This window comes from Pangasianodon hypophthalmus, chromosome 15, assembly GCF_027358585.1.
Source record: "Pangasianodon hypophthalmus isolate fPanHyp1 chromosome 15, fPanHyp1.pri, whole genome shotgun sequence".
In the NCBI taxonomy this organism is placed as follows: domain Eukaryota; kingdom Metazoa; phylum Chordata; class Actinopteri; order Siluriformes; family Pangasiidae; genus Pangasianodon; species Pangasianodon hypophthalmus.
In genome coordinates, this window is record NC_069724.1 from 17,698,289 (window position 1) to 17,720,123 (window position 21,835).

Below are 21,835 nucleotides of genomic sequence, written 5' to 3' on the forward strand. Positions count from 1 at the left end.
GATTTTTAGCGGCATCTGTGCTCTCCACAAAATCACAATAACCAATAGGCAATTTGTTGCTAGAAAAATATAAACGGAAAATGAATTGAATAGCAACATATTACAATTCTCCGAAATCTAAGGTATGTTTGGAATGATCATTACAAGTCTAGAAAAACTTTTAAACATTGTAAACGGCATCTTTAACATTTTTAGATTTAATTATAAAGACATAAAAATGGAAACTGCACTGAAATATACATTGTTAAAGAATTACACAATTGATCAGCGTTAATTATAAAAGAAATGACAGTTAACTGAGTGGGATTGTTCACATTTAATTTAACTGATGCATGAAAGTAACAAAAATGTTCAGCATAGTACTCAAAGTACTAATATTAAACATCTGTCAACAGGCATCCAGCAAATCTTCAGGTCATGACAGCACTGCTTCTATGGAACTTCACTGGACAACTAACAGACAAAGAAATGCACGAATTGAGCATTTGTACAGATTAGGTTGTCTGAATGCTAGTTAAACATATTGCTAGAAAAATCCACCATATCCCCAGTGTAAACTAGGTTTAGTAATGTAATGTAAGTACATGCAGCACTAAGCACCACATGCAATGTATGATGTCTGTACAGACTGAAAAAAAAACCCTAAGAAACGAAAAAATAATAATACTCACGATCTCAAAGTCATTGACATAAGTATATTTCTGTTCTCTGTAATAGTTTCTTTTTTGCATGCAAGTCAGAGTAATCCAGTCACACACCACATTCACCTGGAAAACCACAACGGTCAAACTTCCTGGATGAACTTCATAACTTGTATTGGGGGTAATAGGCTAAGACAACAGTACATACAGAACATACAGAATGATACAGAAATTGCTCTTTTTTAAAAAGGATTTCTACTCACTATTGGTTAGTAACCAAGAGGCCAAGTGTAACTCTGAAGGAGCTGAAGAGATCCTCAGCTCAAATGGGAGAAGCTGTTCACAGAACAACCATACCCTGGACACGCCACAAAGCTGGGCTTTATGGAAAAATGGTGAGCCATATGAAGTCCCATTTCCAAGAGACTCAACAAACATGTGGAAAAGGGTTCTCTGGTCTGATGAGACCAGAAATTTGCATTTTTGGCCTTGGCAGGAATCCTCTGTTTGGCAGAAACCCAATACTGCTCATCACCCTTATAACATCATCCCCACAGCATGGTGGTGGTAGCATCAGAGCGTTAGTCTTGGCCCTTTGGTTAATTCCCTGTCTAATGCCCTCTCTATCCGATCACAAACTTTTGGTGGAATACTTACGCAAAGCATAAGTATTGCATAGAGAGTAAGAATTTGTCCTGGGTCAGCCTTCTTACTCTTTCAGATTTATAAAAACTATTACACCATATGTTTCAAGATGAGCTGGGCCAAAATAGTGACTTTCCACAATTTCCTTCCTCTTTTAAGATTAGTTCTGTAATTTCCAAATCCATACAACAGCACTTACCAGGCCAAGGAGTGCCAAGCCAGCCCCGATGTTGAGCAAAGTTGGGATAATGTTGAATTTCCCTGCCTGCATAAGCAAAAGAACTTCAATCAATTTTAAATAATTAAACCAGTGATTGTTTTAGTAAACCTGAGAGAAAGACTCACATTTCCAAAGACCATAACATCAAAGCGGATGCCGTAGCCTTTGATTAACGTCCTGATCTCCTGGCCCTCTGCATTTTTGTAATATTTTGCAAACCTGTAATTTTCACATGGAAAAGCAAAAGAGAAAATACAGTTATTGTGTAATAAATCTCAGAGAGACATTTCTGTAGCTCTATTATAGCAAACCTGAAGTTGTATCCTGGGGCAACGTTGTCCGGATCCTTATTATCTAATCTGCGGAATGCATATTGAGGGACACACGACTTTTCGGACAAGTCCAGATCACAGTCCCAGCGGATCTGCACTCCCATCACTCCTCCCTGTGGACCGAGTTCAATTAATTAATTAATTAAAGTCAATTTATGTCCATAGTTGTTTTCTTTATTTTTAATAATGATTAAAAAATTTTTACATCTGAAAAAGATATAGCCAAGGTTGAAGTGATCAACTGAGGTTTTAAAAAGACTTTGGCAAAATGTGCCTGTGTGTTAAGCAAAAAAAAAAAAAAACAGACTTCCTTGACTTTTTTTTCCATTAGTGCTTCAAACCTTTCCACAGTCATAGTGAATTGGTAAAACCTGTCATTGTACAGGTTTTTTTTAAGAATTCAATGTCTTTTTAGTAGTTTTTACCTTTAAAACTCAAACGCTTTCTTTTATTTTTTCACATAATATTTACTAAAAATAAATAGCCTGTATTAGCTCTTCTACCTGAACTGCCATGGTCTGGAAATCCTCATTGGCTTCAGACACGATGTCTCCGAGTCTAAAGATTGGGCAGTCTGGATCCGTTTTACGGTTAAACACACAATGAGACAAGTAGGTGCTGTTTACATGGGACAGTATGTTTCGTCTGGTACAGAAAAAAAAAAAAAAAAGCATATTTGCTGAGAGTCTGAAGTCAAATGATAGAATATTGTTAATGCTGAAGTATTGTATTGCATGTAAAGTGTCAACTTACTTGTTGAAATTGAATTTGGGGTATCGAATATTGTTCTTTATTAGGACAGTGAAGTTTTCTGCTTCTGCTAGCATTGGAGGTCTAAGGGACAAAAAAGGTGAGCGTGTTTCAGGAGTCTTACAGTAACCTCTTCTAATGCTAGACAACACTGATTTGAAGTCTATGAAATCTGTTACCGTATTCACAAACATTCAAGTCTCTTGGCCATTAATCAAAAATCACTGATGAGACAAATCCAAAAGATTGTGAACTCACTCTAATCAAGCAATTACACATTATAACTATAACCAAAGTAAATATACCAAAATCACATGACACATGCTTTCCTGTTACTAGGAAATGACAATAACAAAGCAAACGTAGATGTACCACAGCTTGTAGCAGGTGTTTGTGTTGCAATTCTTCATCTGGATCCCTGACAAAGAGCTCCTGAGCCCAAATTCCAAGAAAATAAATGCGAAAACTGTCCATTATGTTACTTCTCCAAAATATAGTCTACCTGGTTTAGAGTGGAACACTTACATCTTATTGTACTTATTTCATTTTCCAACAAGAGCATGTCACATTAGATATTACTGAGCCTTAGTAGAGCTGTCATATGTTGACCATGGATTTGATGGTACAGGCAGGTGCAGGGCAAGATCCTAATGGGAAGCGCCACTGACTAAGAGAAAAGTATGATGAAATAGGGTTTTATTCACAAAAGGGCACCATGCGCACACACATATTCACACCTAGGGGCAATTTAGTGTAGCCAATGCAACTACATGCATGTTTTTGGACAGTGTGAGGAAACTGGAAAACCTGGGGGAAACCCATGGTGAGAACATGTAAAAGAGAACAGACGGTAACCCAAGCTCAGGATTGAACCTAGATAAATATGAAAATATAAATATAAACACTAAGATTAAAGATTGAGATTCATTAAAATGCAATATGATATGGAATTTGAGTAAGGTAATCATCAGATTTAGTGTTTCCTAATAATAGGAAAGGATTAGACAATAACAATAAAAAGTCATTCATGCTCCATTTTGGCAATGTCACATGAGCTCTGGTCTCACACTGTTTTTGTGGCATTTTGGGATGAGGGGCTCTTTGTCAAGAAATATATGAAGTCACAACAGTTAATAAAAAATTCTAGCAAATGATGTATGAACAGAATATTCAGACAGTTTTATGTTTCTCATACATAAAAAATCGATTTGTCTCAGGTTTTAAAATATAATAAGTAAAAAGTATTCATTTTGATTACCTTATTTTATGTAAGATACAGCAATAAAATGTGATATACAGACTATATTTGATATATGGAAAATTAAACTCTGCAATACATACAAGTTGATCAAGAAAAAGAATATTTTGGTAGGAATTTACTTTGGAGGATTTGTGCTTTTCTCCAGAGGACACCAGGCAAACACCTCACACGTCTTCTCTGACTCTGAAAAGTTCACACACCTGCCTGTCTGCACACCTTAAAATCATAAAAAATAATCATTGTATAAACTGCAGCAATACACCCTTAACTGAAAATAACAAAAATGCTACAGCACAAATTAATATTTTGTCTTATATGTCTTAATATTTTTTAATACAGATAAAAAACAGAAGGCTTCAACTGTAACCGCTGTTCTTTCACTGAGTCAAGGATGTCAGGGTGGATTCCTTTGGAAGCAGTAAAGTATTCCTGCTTGTTTGTTTCCTTGCAGAGTACTCATAGCCAAGTCGTCAACTCGTGACCGAGATCCCATGTGGGTAGCCTGTAGCCTATGTGTGGGTAAACTCATCCTCTGGCCATCATTATCCACCCAGAGTAATCCAGGAGGCCTAGTGGCCCTATATTCAGTTGCAGAACCATGGGTACATACTTATCCTTATGATCTACTTCATTTTTCCAGACCACCAGGGCAGTTTTCTTTGGAACTGGTGGAGGAAGCAACATTTAATCTGTAAAATCTGGTGAAGGTAGTGTGTGAGCTCTATGTTGCCCCTTCGTAAATGTCAGCAAGTGACATTTCTCTTAGTGTGCTCAGGAGATAGCCATAGATTGTGTCAAATGATATACATATAATGGAAGAAGGCACTCAACCTATGTTCAAGTAGATCGTTTCCTTTACACAATGGGCTAACCTGACTTTAGGCAGCAGAGCCCTTTTATGGTGTTTTGGTTAGTGATCCACCAGCTTGCAGTCACTTCCACAGATATACCACAGGAACATTATCTTTGGCAGGAAAGCTGGGTTCAGCCACAGTGTGGGATGTTTGAACTCTGGTCCCAGTGCGGACACTGTGTGCTGACCGATAATGCTTGCAATTCATGAGTCATCTGGCTGTAGTGAGGGTCATCAAAAAATTTATCTGTATCTTTTCATGGCTCAACTGGCAAGTTGCACAATCTGCTTAGCACCAACTCCAAACCCTATTTGCCCTGTTCCTGAATCTCATTTAACACTGAGTTTTCTGTTCATCTGAGTCTTTCTGTTCACAATCAATCAACCAAAACTGTTCTGCATGTGTTCCTTATTAGCTAAAATACCTCCTTTTAAAGTTCCCAATCCCTGAGTGGAGGACTGCTGCAAGACTGCATCAACCTAATAGGTAGGAAACTCTTAAGACAGAAGACATGCATCTGTCTCATTTTAAGACTTTACTTGCCCAACCTCAGCATCACTTGCAATTTTGTGTGTCCTTGGTAGTTGATGTAGAAAAACCACTATGGTAATCCACAATAGTATGTGTAAGGGTTCCTAAAAGGAAGCCATTTTGAGGAAGCTTTGTGGCTAGTTTCATTGTTGTCTAATGGATTGCAGATGGAACAACAATTGTATTAAAAAGACAGAAGTGTTGGCTAGATATGTTTCATTCGTGAACGGCTCTGTCTTTTTGAGTGAGTCACTTAGGTGAAAGAATCAGTATCTGCAACTGGCATGCACCGAGTTCAGGGAGTACTGTTTGGGTTTGTTCATTCAGAGCTGGAGATTTCCAGCAATTTACTGCATGCAATGTCGGGCTGCATGATCATGAATGTATTTGGGCAAACTGTGCAATCATTAAATTGAATAGACATAACTGACTCTAGTTACTGTATAGACTCAAGAATATGAGCTTTAATGATGGCCTAAAATGTACCTAAATGTAACCTTCCGTGTCAAAATGTCCAGTTCATGTTTCAGACAGAAGGAGATGATGATCTACAGTAGTGCCTGTGTAGTGGCAGGTGGCACAGAGAGTTTTTACCAGACACCATGAAATTCAGGCCAGGCATTCAATCAGCTGTAGTAAAACATCCTTCCGTTTCACTAAGACAGCCTTAATATCAGCCTGCAGCTCATTTTATACTGATGATCTGCATTATACCCTGGCGTTGCCATTACTGCGGTTGTAGGTTGGTAAGCCCCTCCAAGTCCTGCGCTTCATAGCATTGCACCTAACAGCTCTTGAATTTGTATCATGCCCAAATCCAGCTCCTCTTCATTCCAAAATAATAATGTAAATGCACTCACTTACTGTCCAGAAGCTGGGCAACCAAGCCTCTCCATTTCTGTTCCTGCTGCAACTATGTGATGAAGGAGCTTACTTTTTTCTTTCTAAGGGCTACACACCCTACTGTGACCAGGCAACATCATAGGAAAAATAATGAATAGTCAGCAGCATTTACATAGCCTGTGAGCCTTATGCATCTTTATTGGCATTATGCTGCACTTAAGGCAAAGGTCTATAAGTACTTGTCACAGATGCTCTGGTCTCAAATAATTAGGGCTTATCATTATCCATCATCCAACTCTACCAAGGCTTGGCAGAACTGCTTGCATTTCTGGCTTTAAGTTAGGAAACTTTTTAACTTTTGTTATGAAACAACAAAAAAAAATTCACAAAAAATCATAAAATTATTTACTCTGCATCCCCAGTACACATGCTGCTTTGGTAGTGCAGATTTAATAATATCAAAATTAGCAAGAAATAAAGATAAGTGCGCTATACTTAGCATTCTCAACTCAACAACAAGACAAGAATGGAAAAGAGGATGAGCGTGATGTAGCAGGGACATTATATACAGTCAGGTCCATAAATATTGGGACAGTGACACAGTTTTGGTAATTGTGCCTCTGTACACCACCACAGTGGATTTGAAATGAAGCAGTCAAGATGTGACTGAAGCGTAGACTTTCAGCTTTAATTCAAGGGGTTTAACAAAGATATTGCATTAACCGTTTAGGAATTACAGCCATTTTTTACAGAGTTCCTCCATTTTCACAGGCTCAAAAGTAATGGGACAATTGACTGATAAGCAGTTTCATGGCCAGCTGTGGCCTGTTTCCTCCTTATATCATGATAAATCAAGGAGATAAAAGGTCTGGAGCTGATTCCAAGTGTTGAATTTGCATTTGGTAGCTGTTCATGGGAACTCTCAATATGCCGTCCAAAGAGGTGTTGATGCAAGTGAAGGAGGCCATCATTAGGCTGAAAAACCAAAACAGACCTATCAGAGAGATAGCAGAAACTTTAGGAGGGCCAAATCAACAATTTGGTACATTCTTAAAAAGAAGGAATGCACTGGCGAGCTCAGCAACACCAAAAGGCCTGGGAGACCACAGAAAACAACTAAAGTGGATGATTGCAGAATTCTTTTCTTATTGAAGAACAACCCCTTCACAACATCTAGCCAAGTCAGGAACACTCTGGAGGAGGTAGGCCTATCATTGTCAAAGTCTACAATCAAGAGCCACCTTCATGAATGTAAATACAGACGGTTTACCTCAAGATGCAAACCGCTGGTAACACTCAAGAACACAAAGGCCAGATTAGACTTTGCTAAAAAACCTCTAAAAAAAGCCTGACCAGTTCTGATGCAAGATTAACTTGTACCAGAATGATGGGAAGAGAAAAGTATGGAGAAGGAAAGGAAGGGCTCATGATCCAAAGCATACCACATCATCCGTCAAACATGTGGAGGCAGTGTTATGGCATGGGCATGTTTGGCTGCCAATGGAACTGGGTCACTGGGGTTTATTGATAATGTGACTGTTGATAGAAGTAGCAGGATGAATTCTGAAGTGTACAGAGCTATACTTTCTGCTCAGATTCAGTCAAATGCTGCAAAACTGATAGGACAGCGCTTCACAGTACAGATGGATAACATCCCAACACATACTGTGAAAGCAGCCCAAGAGCTTGGAAATAAAATGTTCTTAAATGGCCGAGTCAGTCACCTGACCTCAACCCAACTGAGCTGCTTTTCACTTACTGAAGACAAATCTGAAGGCAGAAAGACCCACAAACAAGCAGCAACTGAAGATGGCTGCAGGAAAGACCTGGCAAATCATCTCAAGGGAGGAAACTCAGCATTTGGTGATGTCCATGGGGTCCAGACTTCAGGTAGTCATTGACTGCAAAGGATTTACCTCCAAGTAATAAAAATAATCCTAATATTTATGATTATATTAGTTTGTCCCATTACTTTTGAGCCTGTGAAAATGGAGGAACTCTGTAAAAAATGGCTGTAATTCCTAAACGGTTAATGCAATATTTTTGTTAAACCCCTTGAATTAAAGCTGAAAGTCTACGCTTCAGTCACATCTTGACTGCTTCATTTCAAATCCACTGTGGTGGTGTACAGAGGCAAAATTACCAAAACTGTGTCACTGTCCCAATATTTATGGACCTGACTGTAGGTTACCCACATGATCGCGGTCATGAGGTGACAAGAGGAAGAAGAAGAAGAAGAAGAATTATTTTCTAAAAAATCTCCCTGTACTCAGGGCTGGAATTTACCATTTCGGCGACTGTCATGAAATCCTCTCTTACAGTCTCGATCCGAGGTGCATGATGTTTCAGGTCCAGGATTCTACAACAGACAATATGCAGAATGATTTCATTTAACAAAGACTACAAATAAAGTCTAATAAGACTAAATCTTGAAATGTTCTGCTTTGTGACTAATGTGCAATGAATGGATCTACTGTAATGTGCAATATATAATGTATCATTTGAAATCTCCTGGAACTGAGCTATGATTTTCAGTGGAACTGTGGACTATTGTTAGAATTATTATTAGCACTATCATTTATCACTACATTGCTTTAGAATGGCCTCTGTCTTAAACCTACCACCTCACATTTTATCACACATTACATTTTATCATTTCATTTGACGCTCATGATCGCTGTTACAGAGCTGTTTCTCTTCAGCACCAATAAAGAATCTAAAGCAACTGAAGTGAACCCTTAAATACATGCCAGGAAGCAAGGTTCAGATGCCACATCAGCCATTACCCCTCTGACACGTCCCCAGACCCTAACACCTGCTAATTTTGGCCAAATTACATATATATAAAAAGAACTTAAAAAATATTAAAAAATCAAATAGTAATTGTGATGTACAAAAGTTTGGAGAACCTTCTAGTTGTAAAGTCTCAGAATGTAGTTAACTCTTTAGGCCTTAATTGACTCATTAGAGTTACAATTGTCAATAGGATTAACAACTTCAGAGTGTAATAAATTCTCTGACTCTTCAAACCTTGTGCTAACGCTCATTAACAATGGGCTCCTCTAAGCAGCCGACTAATGAAAAAGATATCAGAGTGCTTCCAGCTCACAACTTCCACTGTCCAAAATGTCATTAAGAAATGGCAGTTAAGGTAACTGTGAAAGCCAAGGCAAGATCTAGAAGACCACGAATACATTCAGATAGAACGGCCCATATGCTGGACAGAAAGGTAAATCAAAACTATAAGACACCTCTGAGACACTAAGGACCTGCAGGAAGGTTTCATATGTATGTAATATACAGTATGTAATATACATATGTAATATACAGCATACAGTACAATAATTAAAACTCAGTAATAAAGACTTGATCCATGATCCATGCAGACTCTTATCAGGATCTAATGAACCTCTAATGAGGTCTTTTTGCTCTCTTATGCATTGGTGTGCAGGGTTGCCAGGTCACAGCAAAAGTTCTACGCCAAGAGACCAGAAAGTCTTTGAATTGGAAAAAAAAGTTCACTGTGGTGCACACACATTTCTGTTCTGCTGTTTCACAATTATCCTAATTTGGCTTAAAAAAACACAACTTTTGTCAACCTACTGGTATGACTCATAATGGGGGTGTCTGAATCACAGGGTGTTTTATTTTGAATTCTGCATTATCCACTTTCTAAATAGGAACTTCCCCACTGCTGTGGTGATTTTTTTTTTAAATAAACTAAACTTTAACCCCATTGAATCAGTCAGGAAATGCTATCTTAAAGCAGTTTGTTTAGTAGAAGTGTTTTTTTAAACCCTTGTAGCCTCTCCTGATTCAAGATAACAGTTACACAGTTGACAACAAGCAATGTACTGCACCACAATACTCTCCATTCCTACACCCCATGAAAATCTCCCCTGCTAAAAAAAGAAGCATTTAGACAAATCAGAAGGTTTTTAAAACAAAAATAAAAAATTTAAGTCTTTGGCAATAATTAAGCTCGTCATGTTTAGCAAAAGAGGGGTTGCATGTGTGATCCCAAGAGCACCATTCCAACAGTAAGTAAAGTAAAGAGGAGCATCACAATATGGGCTGCTTTTCTGCAAACGGTACTGTGGCATTATACATTATCGAAGGAAACATGAACGGAACGATATACTGGGACATTTAGAGAAAAATTTACCACCAAGAAACTGAATATCATTTTTTTATACATATCTTTGTTTATGCTTATTAATACGTAGGTATTTGTTAACGTTTATAAGTACAAGGTCAAAAGACATTGGGCTGTATTTATCAATCTTTTAGTAAAGTTGTGTGAAAAAAGCCAAAGCGAACTAAAAATGTCTGCCAGATTTACAGAAGTTTCAAAACCCAGATTTTGTTTGTAATTGCATACGTTTGATCACAGGTAAAGTGCAAAGCACATTCATGATAAAGCTCATTTGCCTTTAGTGACGCCCACAAAACTCCATAAAAGGTCAAACACACAGAGGGCTTCCAAAAACACAAAATGCCTACTAAATGGTAGGGGGATAAATGGCAGAAATGCAGAAGTGGAAGTTATTTTGACTCACTTGTGCACCAAAATTTAGCAGTGTAACAACACCTGAAATTAAATGTCTTGAAGTTGCTGGAAGTGTTGCACAGCGTTAAAAGTAGATAATGGAAAACGGAACCATTTTTTAAGTTAGCTTTGATCCTCTGAAAAAAATTATATCAGTCTCTAAGCATCCTTTCTCTTATAAGCCCTAATCTTCTGTAAGCTAAGGCATTTGTTGCAATCCAGCTCACCCGCCGTTTATATGGTGGCATTTCTACTGTTATACCTGAATGACTAGTTTTATTTGTCTTATTTATGGGTTTCTTTTGGCTCACTCAGTTTCCTCAGTGGAACTCTTGGCCCCTATTTGGTGAACTAGCTTGAGGATGTGTTTTTGATCGAGCACTATTACATGTCGAAAAAAGCACTTTTACACTTTGCGTCTGCTAAATGCTATAAGCCAGGGGTGTCCAATGTTATCCACAAAGGGCCAGTGTGGGTGCAGGTTCTTATGTGAACATTTACTGACATGACAGTGGGCGGAAACCCAGAGGAAACCCACGTGCACACGGGGAGAACATGCACAGAAACTCTACACAGATAGTAACCCAAGTTCAGGATCAAACTGGGACCCTGCAGCTGTGAGGCAGCAACACTACTCGCTATGCCACCATGTCGCCACTATGTAGCATTCATATACATAAATTTTCCCATAGAATAGAATTTGCTAATTATCGAAGCTATTTAGAACTGTGTAAAATCAGTGTGAGACACTAGCATGCAAGCAGCCTCTACCCACAAAGTCTCATTTCCTGTTCGACCCGAAATGAGGAGATAAGCCAAGTCAAACAGCATGCACAGTATAGACTGCTTTCTGCTCACCCTTTGCTAAGTCCTGCTAAAAAACAACAAGCACACAGCACACAGACATACACAAATACAACTGAAAATTAAGTGACGACTGTTATTATGTTAGATATTATATAAGTCTGATTACTGTACTGCATTATCACAGGGTGTATACCAGTGATCAGGAATAAAACCCACCTCAGCACATCGTGACTGTGTTTGGTTTGGTGTGATGTTCAGGTTTGTCAACACAAAGAATGAATTCTCCTCCTGACACAGAAACACACACACAAACACACACAAACACACAAAGAGAGAGAGTGAGAAACCCTAATTCACTCATTGTCAGGCCACATCTATCTGGAAATTGGCTTAAATCTGCCTCTTTAAAGAAACAGAAATCTGTTTATTGCAGACCAAAAACATGACCAACCCATAAACAGACACACCAAGAGGTACAATGTTGTTTTAACTTCCTTTTGTTATCTATAACAAGACAGGGAAACTGTAGTGGCACGTGCTGTGGTAGCAGTAGAATGCAAGGAAATGAATCAAATAAAACTATGCCAAGAGATTAGATTAGATCTATAGTTTACAACTTCCTGATCTTTATTGAATTAGCTAATCAATTTTCTTGATTCTGAAATATGAAAGTAGCAATTGTGATTGACTTGGCATGAAATGTGATGCCCCATATGTATGGAGATGATTCTGTGCCACTGAGAAATCATACTGGTAAAAAACAACTGATATTGCTTTTCAATAGTGATAGGCAGAATACATGCCAAAACATTTACTTAAGAATTAAATGCTGAACTTGAGTCAGAAGTCAGTGTAACTGCCTGTTATATTTCACTTTTATCTATACATTGCAGTCGTGCAAAACTGAAAAGCAATCACTGCAGTCCTAAGCCAAACTCACATAATGATGCACTGATTACTCAACCCTTAATCATCAAGTTTCTCAGACATATTACTGAAAATGATTTTTAAAAAAATGTTACTATGACTAAAATACTTACAGCTCAGAGCAGGACCTGGGACTTTGGTTATCTCAATATCAAATATGTGACCACTTATCTATCTTAAATACTATTGCAAAGTGAAATGCAATGCAGTGACATGGATTGCTTTTAAAGGTGGATTGCATTCACTTATGACAGCATTTTTTTATTTAAAAAAGCAATGCTTTTCATTAGAGATCAAGCAATATAAGAGCAACGCAATGAAAGGTTTGCTTTTCAGTGTTGCCTGTTGTCCACAAATGAAATGCAATACCATTTGTGTATTTATGTTTTTGTTCACCAGTGTGAATTAGTTTTGCTCTGGCACAGAATCTTCTCCATACAAATGAAGCTAAAGTTATCTAAACATTAACATTATCTAAACATTAAGTTAAACCTCTGAAATAAGCTTGTACTCAACCCCAACAGCACACCACCCAGTGTAGCTGTATGATATGAAACCTTGATATAAAGTTCAGCAGTTCACACAGATCTATCAGTGGTGTGTATCTGTCAGTGTGCTACCACAGCCCTACTTAACAAAGGACGGGAAAAAGAATTGTTTCTTAGATGCATCACAGTTGTTCTCTTGCACTGATGCACGAAATTCCAGAATCCACCACCAAACATTTATGATAAATCTATGGAACACGTATGAAAATACATTATGCCTAGTGCTTTTCTTGATAGATAAAAATAATTTATATTACATTTTAAAACCCTAATAATAATAATAATAATAATAATAATAAGAGCCTATAGAAATCAAAGAATGAGATGCAGGTCTATTAAACACAGAGAATAATTTTGAAGCATCATGAATCAAATTCATTCCCACTCCTTTATCCTGCATTCCAGTGATGTTTTACATCCTCCTTAAATCCAACACATCCTCCTTTTCAGCTTGCTGGTGAAAATCCTTTCACCATCTTAAAAAACTTTTCAATACCATTAGTTCAACTATAGTTTTTCAGATACCCAACACTTTAAAGAAATGATGAGAAAAATATTTATCACATTTTTACATAATCAATAATGTAATAATTAATGCTATACCCATAGCTGACAGCAATATGTAGGTTAGTAGAGCAACAGAACATTGTTACTGAGTATTGTTTCAGCATGTTTCAACATTAGTCTATCCAAAGGTATATGCTTTCAAGTAGTATGCAGGGGTTAAGATTAGCTTCCTTTGAGGAACCAAGAATGAACTAATTTTGCTGAGCTTGTTTAAATAATAATAGACATTTGATGTGCTGTGTGAAAATTGGCTGTTTGTAACCAGCTAATCATCTGTATATGAAAACCAGTATAATCTCGGTACATCGCTCTGCTTGGTGGTTAGCACATTAACTGCTTAGCAAGCTGGAAAGGAAACTGAATATGTATAGCTACCAAGTCATCATTTCAACTCCACTCTTGTCACCTTATTAAAACAACCTGCTTCCCACTACACACTTCTCTTCTAAAGTGGTTAGGGGAAGTTTACACGGGAGGCTGAAAACCGCAGTGGAACACAGGGCTACTTTGACTGTAATGCTGGTTGTTTTGCTAGGTTCTCATCGCTCTCCACGGTACCTTTTCTTTCTTAGAACAATGGACTACCTGAGGGGGCACAATGTAGTCGGCCTCGTCCCAAACCCGCAGGCCCAAGTCCGTTGTGTTGGTCAGCGCTAGACCCTTCACCTTGGTAGTGACTGAGCTGATGACAGAGTCAGTGTCCTGGTAGCCTTTCTTCAGAATGCACACATATCTGTGCAATGATATTTATTTCAGCAGGCAGACATTAGAAATGCATTTACTATTAAAAAAACACACAATTTAATCACATCTAAACAGATAGATAGATAGATAGATAAGAGACTATTACAGACATTACACATGACATTAGAGACACCAAAAACTAACAAGACACACTTACCTGTAAGTCAAATCTGTAAATATAATTTATGTTAGTATAATTTATATGTAAGTATTTTTGTCGCTTTTTCTGTCCTTTGGAATTTTTTTTCACATATTGAATGCGAAACATTCACCTACACCTGAGAATAGCTGTTTGCTCTGCATCCTTTCTTTACTAATTTTACTTGCATGCCAAAGCTCAAGCTGCAAGAAATCCCATGGAAAGAAAGTAGGAGTTCGGCTTCTGAATAAAAGTAGAAACTGCTCTCTATCGAGTCTCTGACCAACAACATGAATGAGTTCTTACAGGTGACTAATGGTCATGGGGAATATACAGATTGTTGTCTCGTACTCACACCAGTTTGGAATCATGTTCTTTGAATTCTTCAGTGCCTTTAACACCATCCTGCCTCTCTGACTAGTGCATTCAAGGTCTCCTGGATCAAGGACTATCTGACCAACAGACCACACTGTGTAAGGCTCCAGAACTGTGTGTCAGAAATGTCTATGCACTCGAGCACCTCAGGGAACCACACTGTCTCCCTTTCTCTTCATTCTGTATACACTGGACTTCCAGTACAAAACCAGCTAATGCCACCTGCAGAAATGATGACTCCTCTGTTTCTGTGCTGAAACTGTTGCTGATGACCTGATGACCTCATCAGTCAATATAACAATATCACTAAGAATGAAAAAGGAAGGAGAGAACTTAATTTTTTTTTCCACCTTTGACCTTCAGGAAACTCAGATGATACAACTTCCTGTTGCTTTGGTATATTCCAGATATTTCATAGGGGTGAATCTGTTCAGGTATCAGGATTGATTGAATGTTGTAAGACACTATTAAAGCTTTTTTTTTTTTCAACTTTAAATATAAATGAATCATGGAAACAATTTTACATTATTTGAGATTATATCTCAAATATCTCAAAGAAAAGTGTAGTTTTAGTGGGTTGGGATGGGCAAAGTTGCTTTAGGTTGGTTTTATTAATATTTTAAGCTGTTTACCTGATGCTTTTTTGTTTTGTTGTTTATCTGAAGGAAACTTTACCTGTGTTTAAAATTTCTTTTAACTTTACTTTAAATACATATTTGTAAATGAAATATCTGTGGGACACAAATGGCACCTCAATCATGGAATCACCCTAATAAGCTCTTTTAGCCAGTGTTGTTAACTTAGAGACTTTGTCGCTAGATTTGTTGAGTGTTTAGACACTTTTAATGACTTTATTTAAAAAATAGAGGCTAGCCACTAGCAACTTTTTGAGCAGACGTTAGTGACTGTCTTGCACTCGATATGGTGCTCCAGCTCACATCACAGCTGTGATGTGCTGTGCTGCATGTTGAAAGAGCAGGTTTGTTTGACTGTCCACCAGTGTGCAAAGCCTGATGGAGTTGCAAGGTGATGTTCCCATCAACCAATCACTGATCACCACTGTTCCCATCAACCAATCACCGATCACTGCTGTTCCCATCAACCAATTACCAATCACCTTTGTTCCCACCAAAAAATCACCGATCACCATTGTTCTCACCAACCAATCACCAATCACCTTTGTTCCCATCAATCAACCATTGATCACCATTGTTCCCATCAACCAATCACTGATCACCATTGTTCCCATCAATCAACCATTGATCACCATTATTCCCATCAACCAATCACTGATCACCACTGTTCCCATAAATCGCTGATTATAACTATTCCCACAAACTAATCACCGATCACCATTGTTCCCATAAAACACTGATTATAACTATTCCCATCAACCAATCATTGATCACCACTGTTCCCATCAAACAACCATTGATCACCATTGTTCCCATCAACCAATCACTGATCACCATTGTTCCCATCAACCAATCACTGATCACCATTGTTCCCATCAACCAGTCACTGAGCACCATTGTTACCATCAATCAATCATTGAACACTGTTGTTTGTCCCATCTGCGCACTCATTTTAAACTTTCTTCTCACTTCTAACAAATAATAAAAGCAAGTTATTTCATCAGTAACTGTTTATTCCACAACTTCATGTCTATCTCATGACTACTCACTACCACTGGTTCTGTCTGCCTTCTTGATAGAAGATATAGTATTTTGTAAATGCGTAAAAAGGTTAGTTTTGAGTTTCCTTCTTTAAAAAAATAAATGATAATATATTATTTCCAATTCTGATAAAACTATATTCTATTTTATTCTCTTATATTCTAAGTTTCTTCTTTCTTCATATACCCTCATTTGTAATTTGATATACAAATGATTTTGATGAAACCATGACGTCACCTGCCGACTTCTTGAGTGTGCTTTAGCTACTTTCCACTTCGTCTGGCTGAGGTGAAATTAAAGTTATTTTTTAATTTAAAAAACATAAATTAAACGCGGTTTTCTTGTCCAATTGAAATAAATTGTAAAAAATTAAACATATTCTGAGATTTTAAAATTACACTTACCCTACAATATATGCTATAACCAGAGCCTGGCCCAGGCGGTTAATAGCTCCCACTTTGTTACTCTGGATCACTAAGATTTTAGGAGTGGAGTAGTCAAAGAAACACCGGATGACTGAAGAGCACACCATGCTGTTTCACTGTGAAACTTTTCCAGTTTAATTAGCTGAAAATTGTCTTGTCCTGACAAACACACACAATTCCTTCTCCTCGCTTTCGTGAAAAAGTCACATGTTTAGTGACTAATTAACACAAAGAGCACTAAACACTGAGCACTAACACATCCCGCTGAACTCGGGTTTGCCAGAATGGGATAACTTCCTTTAGCGCTGTTCAAGAGTACTTTCGGTTTCGGTGATGAAGAAAAACAGAATTAAGGAGAAAATATGCTACATATAAAATAGTGTGATTTCTAATACTTTATTAATTTTTAATTATTTGTAGTACGTAAATACATCAGCACTTCCTAATTCCTAACAGTTAAAAGTGAGGCGCTTCGTTCGGCGAAGCCAGACAAGTGAATGGAGGCGCCATTTTGTTTTTTAACTTGAACCGAAAAAATGTTTTTGTTTGTTTCTTCCCCAAAATATCGCCACACTATGCATCATTTGGCTCATTTTCTTATTCGAATTTTCAGTTGACATTAAAACTCTACTGAAGTGGCAAAATGTCGCCGGTAGATGGCGATATTTAGTGATTAATACCAGCAACTCAAGGCTGTGAGGCTTTTTCCACAAAATGGGAACATTGTTGAACTGTATACTGTGGATATGAAAAGTCTGCACACCCCTGATAAAATGGCAGGTTTTTGTGAAGTAAAGGAATGACACTAAGATAAATCAGATATGTTCCCACCTTTAATGTGAAATTGCAAAGTATACCAAAAAAAAACCCAAAAACTTTTTTTAAGGGGAAAAAAAGGAGGAAGAAAAAACTTACAATAACCTAGTTGTATAAGCGCACACACCCCTAAACTAATACTGTGTTGAAGCACCTTTTGATCATATTACACCACTCTATCAGTGTAGCACATCTTGACTTGGCAATATTTTCCCACTCTTCCTTGCAAAAACATTCTAGATCCAGCAAATTGTAAAGGCATGTCCTGTGCACAGCTCACTTCAGGTCACCCCACAGATTTTTAGTTGGATTCAGGTCTGGGCTCTGGCTAGACCTTTCAAAAACATTGATCTTGTTTTGTTTAAGCCATTCCTTTGTTGATTTGGATATATGCTTTGGGTTACTGTCGTACTGAAAGGTGAAATTCATCCTCAGCTTACTAGCAGACACTTGAATGTTTTGCATTTGACTGGTATTTGTAGCTCTTCATGATTCCCTCCATCTTGATAAAAGCCCCAGTTCTGGGTGAAGAAAAGCAGCCCTTAAATCATGATGCTGCCACCACCATGCTTCACCGTGGGTATGGTGTTCTTTTGTTGATGTGCTTTTTTTGTACCAAACATACTTTTTTGGAATTATGGAATTATTATACATTTTGGAATTGGGCTCATCAGACCATGACACAATGACACATTTTGCCACATGGATTGGAGTGATTTAGTTGGGCTTTGTTTTTTTTTGTATGTGTGTGAAAGGGCTTCCATCTAGCCACCCTACCCCATAGCCCACTGTGGTGCCCCATTTTCTCCACTTGTTGATGATTGCCTTCACGGTGTTCCATGATACATCTAATGTTTTGGAAATTCTTTTATGCCTCTCTCCTGATCGATACCGTTCAACAAATGAGATACCATGCATGCTTTGTAAGCTCTTTACAGACCATAGCTTCAGCAGTCAGATGAAACCAAGAAGATGTCCAGAAAATCCTACAGAAACAGCTCGTCTTTATTTGGGGTTAATCAGAATAATTTCATTGATGACAGTTGTATGATAATTATTTTTGAACATGAGATTGAATGTGATTGGTTCATTCTGAACACAGCCACATCCCCAAATTTAAAAGGGTGTACACACTTATGCAACCATATTATTGTAACTTTCTTATTTTTCCTATTTTTCCCTGAAATGTCTGATTGTTTTTCAGTTTATTTTTTTCATTTACTTTTCACACTGAGGGTAGAAAAAGTTCTGATATGATTTATCTTGTTTTCTTTCTTTTTTTTTTTTTACATCACAATTATATACACTGTACATATCTGAATAGAAATTGAATATTAATTATATCAAATTCTAATGGAGAATTTACTCTTTCTTCAAATCCCTGTAAAACTGTATCAAAAGTTTTTATACAATCTGTTAAATCTGACAAATTATGAGACTTGATATAACAGAGCATCAAAAACATATGAAAGAGCTGTCTCTTGATTACCAAGCTCTGGGATTAAATTATTAAAATAGATATAACACAGTATCAAAAACACGAATAATGAGAAATATTACATCAAATTTTGTTATTACTAATAAAGGGTCTGTTAAATCTGACAGATATTTGACACAGAACGTTGTTGCATAATTGTGGAGAAAAAGAAAATTTACAGTAAATCTTGTGTACTCTGTTGTTTTGAACACAGCAGATTGGCTTTTATGCACCACCAAGTATGCAATAAGTGATAGTTTCTAAATATTTCCATTTATTCTACATCCTTATGCTTAATTGTTAATATGCATGCTAATGAAATATCATTTAAACAAATATAACGTATATCTGAGCCATGATTTATTGGCAACTTATGCACAGTGCCTTGTATAAAGATTCATCCCCTTTAACTTTTCCACATTACCTTCTGAGTTACCTTTGACCTCTTGTTTGCTTCACCAACTAATGCCCTCTTACCTGGTCCCTGACTTTGGTGAATGAACTCCTCTGCCTCTCACAGTTGTGCCATATTCTTTCCATTTTTTTTAAATAGTGAAATTAATGGTGCTCCATGGGATGCTTGGGATTTGTTTTATATACTTTTATAAACTTTCAGAATGATGGTGACCCTTGATATAATTTTTGGTTAGCAAATTAAATTGTATGTTAGTTTCTTAATGCACAGAATTCTAAAATAACATATATTTGTGGGAAAGATAGTACCAACAACTCCAGCTCCCTTCTAATTAACAATGCAATGAATCTGATGCACTACAGTCCATAGAGTTTACACAGAATGGTGCAAAAATTAAAAAAAAAAAAAAAAAAAAAAAACATCCAGTGATAGGCAGTACTGCCATGTTGATGAGAGAGGTCAGGGGATGGGCAGACTGATTCAGGCTGACAGGAAGGCTACAGTTGTTGTTCTTCTTTCGGGTGCCCCTGTTAGGGGTTGCCACAGCAAATCACTGGTCCATGTATTTGATTTGGCACAGTTTTTGCACTGGATGCCCTTCCTGACACAACCCTCCCCAATTTTATCCAGGCTTGGAACCGGCACTGAGAGCTCACTGTTGCATGTAACCCCAGGAATCAAACTCAGGCTGCAGCGGTGTGGCCTAAGCACTAGTCCTCCAGGGACCCACAACAGGAAGGCTATAGTAACTCAAATAAACACTCTTTACAACCATGGTGACAGGAAAAGCATCTCAGAACGCTTAACACGCCAAATCTTTACAACTTTACATCAGCAGAAGACCGCATTGGGCTCCATTCCTATTAGCCAGTTGTAAAGAGTGGTTACATGATTAGCTAATTGGATAATTGCATGAATAAGCAGATGTACAGCTGTTCCTGTTTAAGTGGCCAGTGAATGTAAGTGCCTCAAATCTTGAATTCCACCAACATGGATGTGTGTCAATTAAAGAATCAATCTTGAACTATATTTCAGTCTTCTAACTCCAGTTGCAATACTACATCTGATTATTAAAGTGATACTGAATAAAAGTTAGTATTTTTCTCATGCATTCCAGTTATAGTTCTGACAAGTTCTGATTTGTATATAATGGTTAAAACAAAGACTCCAGTTCTGATCCTTCCATCTTTTGATTATCAGTGTATCAGCTGCAAACAAATTAAAGGAACGATATGGTTTAACCGTTAATGATCGACTGTCAGTGTGAAGAGTAAAGACCTTCACATAACCAAACTCAGTGATCAGCAGAAGCATTGCAGTAATACTTTTGACATACTTTTGGTAATCAATTGTATCTATCTATCTATGCTTCTGTAAACTGTGAATTTCTATAAAAAGGACAGTTGTGTTTAATACTCAAAATATTCCATGTAATTTGTATGTTAAAGTTAAAGCTTACCCCTTTCCTCAGTATTTGTGATTAGTGAGTGCGATTATAAGTTACTGCAACTATGCAGGCCAGATTTTACACGAAGGTCTATCAGCCAACCAAGGTCAATCCGGTTCACAGTGCCAGTCATTGCTCATATCAGTTCTGGATGTTGACACTACAGATGCAAAGATCACGATCACATTTGAACCCGCCTTTACCCTAAACAATATTTAATAGCTGTCACTCACTCTGCATACTTCCATCTCCATCCCTCAAAGCTTTCCAAAGAGCTGAGCTTACACCCTGCTATATCTTTTCAAATGTTTTTGCAGTTTTTCATCTGTCTACCAAAGACAAGCCAAGTGCCAAATGTTGAAACAGATGAAATGTCTTTTCAATGAAAGCCGAGTGTTCAGACTTTTAGAGATAAGAGTGTCTGAGAGCTGAGGCACTCTGGAAGATCTGGAAACTGAGACAACAGGCACCATAGCCTGATCCTTGTAACAACACTGTCCTGATTCTGTCTTTAATAATGTATTTTGTATTAGGGAATGTGCTTTGCTGTACAACCAAACTATTTGGACTTTTGAGATGAATTATTAAGACAAGGGGAAAAGCCACAGCTGTTGTTTTTCTTCTCTGGTACAGAAAACTGCACATGAGGCTGATTTAACACCGGCTTTCAGCTGCAGGAAACATGTTAAAATCACGCTTGCATTCCTCACTGCCCAACTCTTTCCTCAAGTGTAATGAAGAATTTGCTGGAACAATGCTCTGAAGACCATCAGTCTGCTTCACGGTCAATAAGAGTACAAGAACTTGAAGTTGGAGGAAATGAAATGGCTCAGAGAAACACTGGGG

General features: G+C 37.6%; 1 protein-coding gene across 5 annotated transcripts; it reads right to left on the minus strand.

Annotated features, from left to right (window-relative positions):
- Nucleotides 1–301: 301 nt before the first annotated feature.
- p2rx4a (purinergic receptor P2X, ligand-gated ion channel, 4a) lies at nt 302–17,171 on the minus strand. 5 transcript variants are annotated; one of them, XM_034311493.2, is made up of 12 exons: nt 16,814–17,165; nt 14,061–14,208; nt 11,650–11,721; nt 8,364–8,436; nt 3,969–4,065; nt 2,592–2,672; nt 2,342–2,483; nt 1,818–1,951; nt 1,632–1,725; nt 1,486–1,551; nt 672–830; nt 302–453 (listed from the first exon to the last, which is right to left on the minus strand). In XM_034311493.2, exons 1-12 carry the CDS (start codon nt 16,939–16,941, stop codon nt 433–435), a joined length of 1,215 nt encoding a protein of 404 aa, XP_034167384.2. In that variant the 5' UTR covers nt 16,942–17,165; the 3' UTR covers nt 302–432. The 5 variants fall into 5 exon arrangements, with proteins under 5 accessions (XP_034167384.2, XP_026784959.3, XP_026784960.3 ...); XM_026929158.3 differs by having other exon boundaries at nt 672–767; nt 16,814–17,157; XM_026929159.3 differs by lacking the exon at nt 672–830 and having other exon boundaries at nt 16,814–17,157.
- Between the last annotated feature and the right edge of the window lie 4,664 nt (nt 17,172–21,835).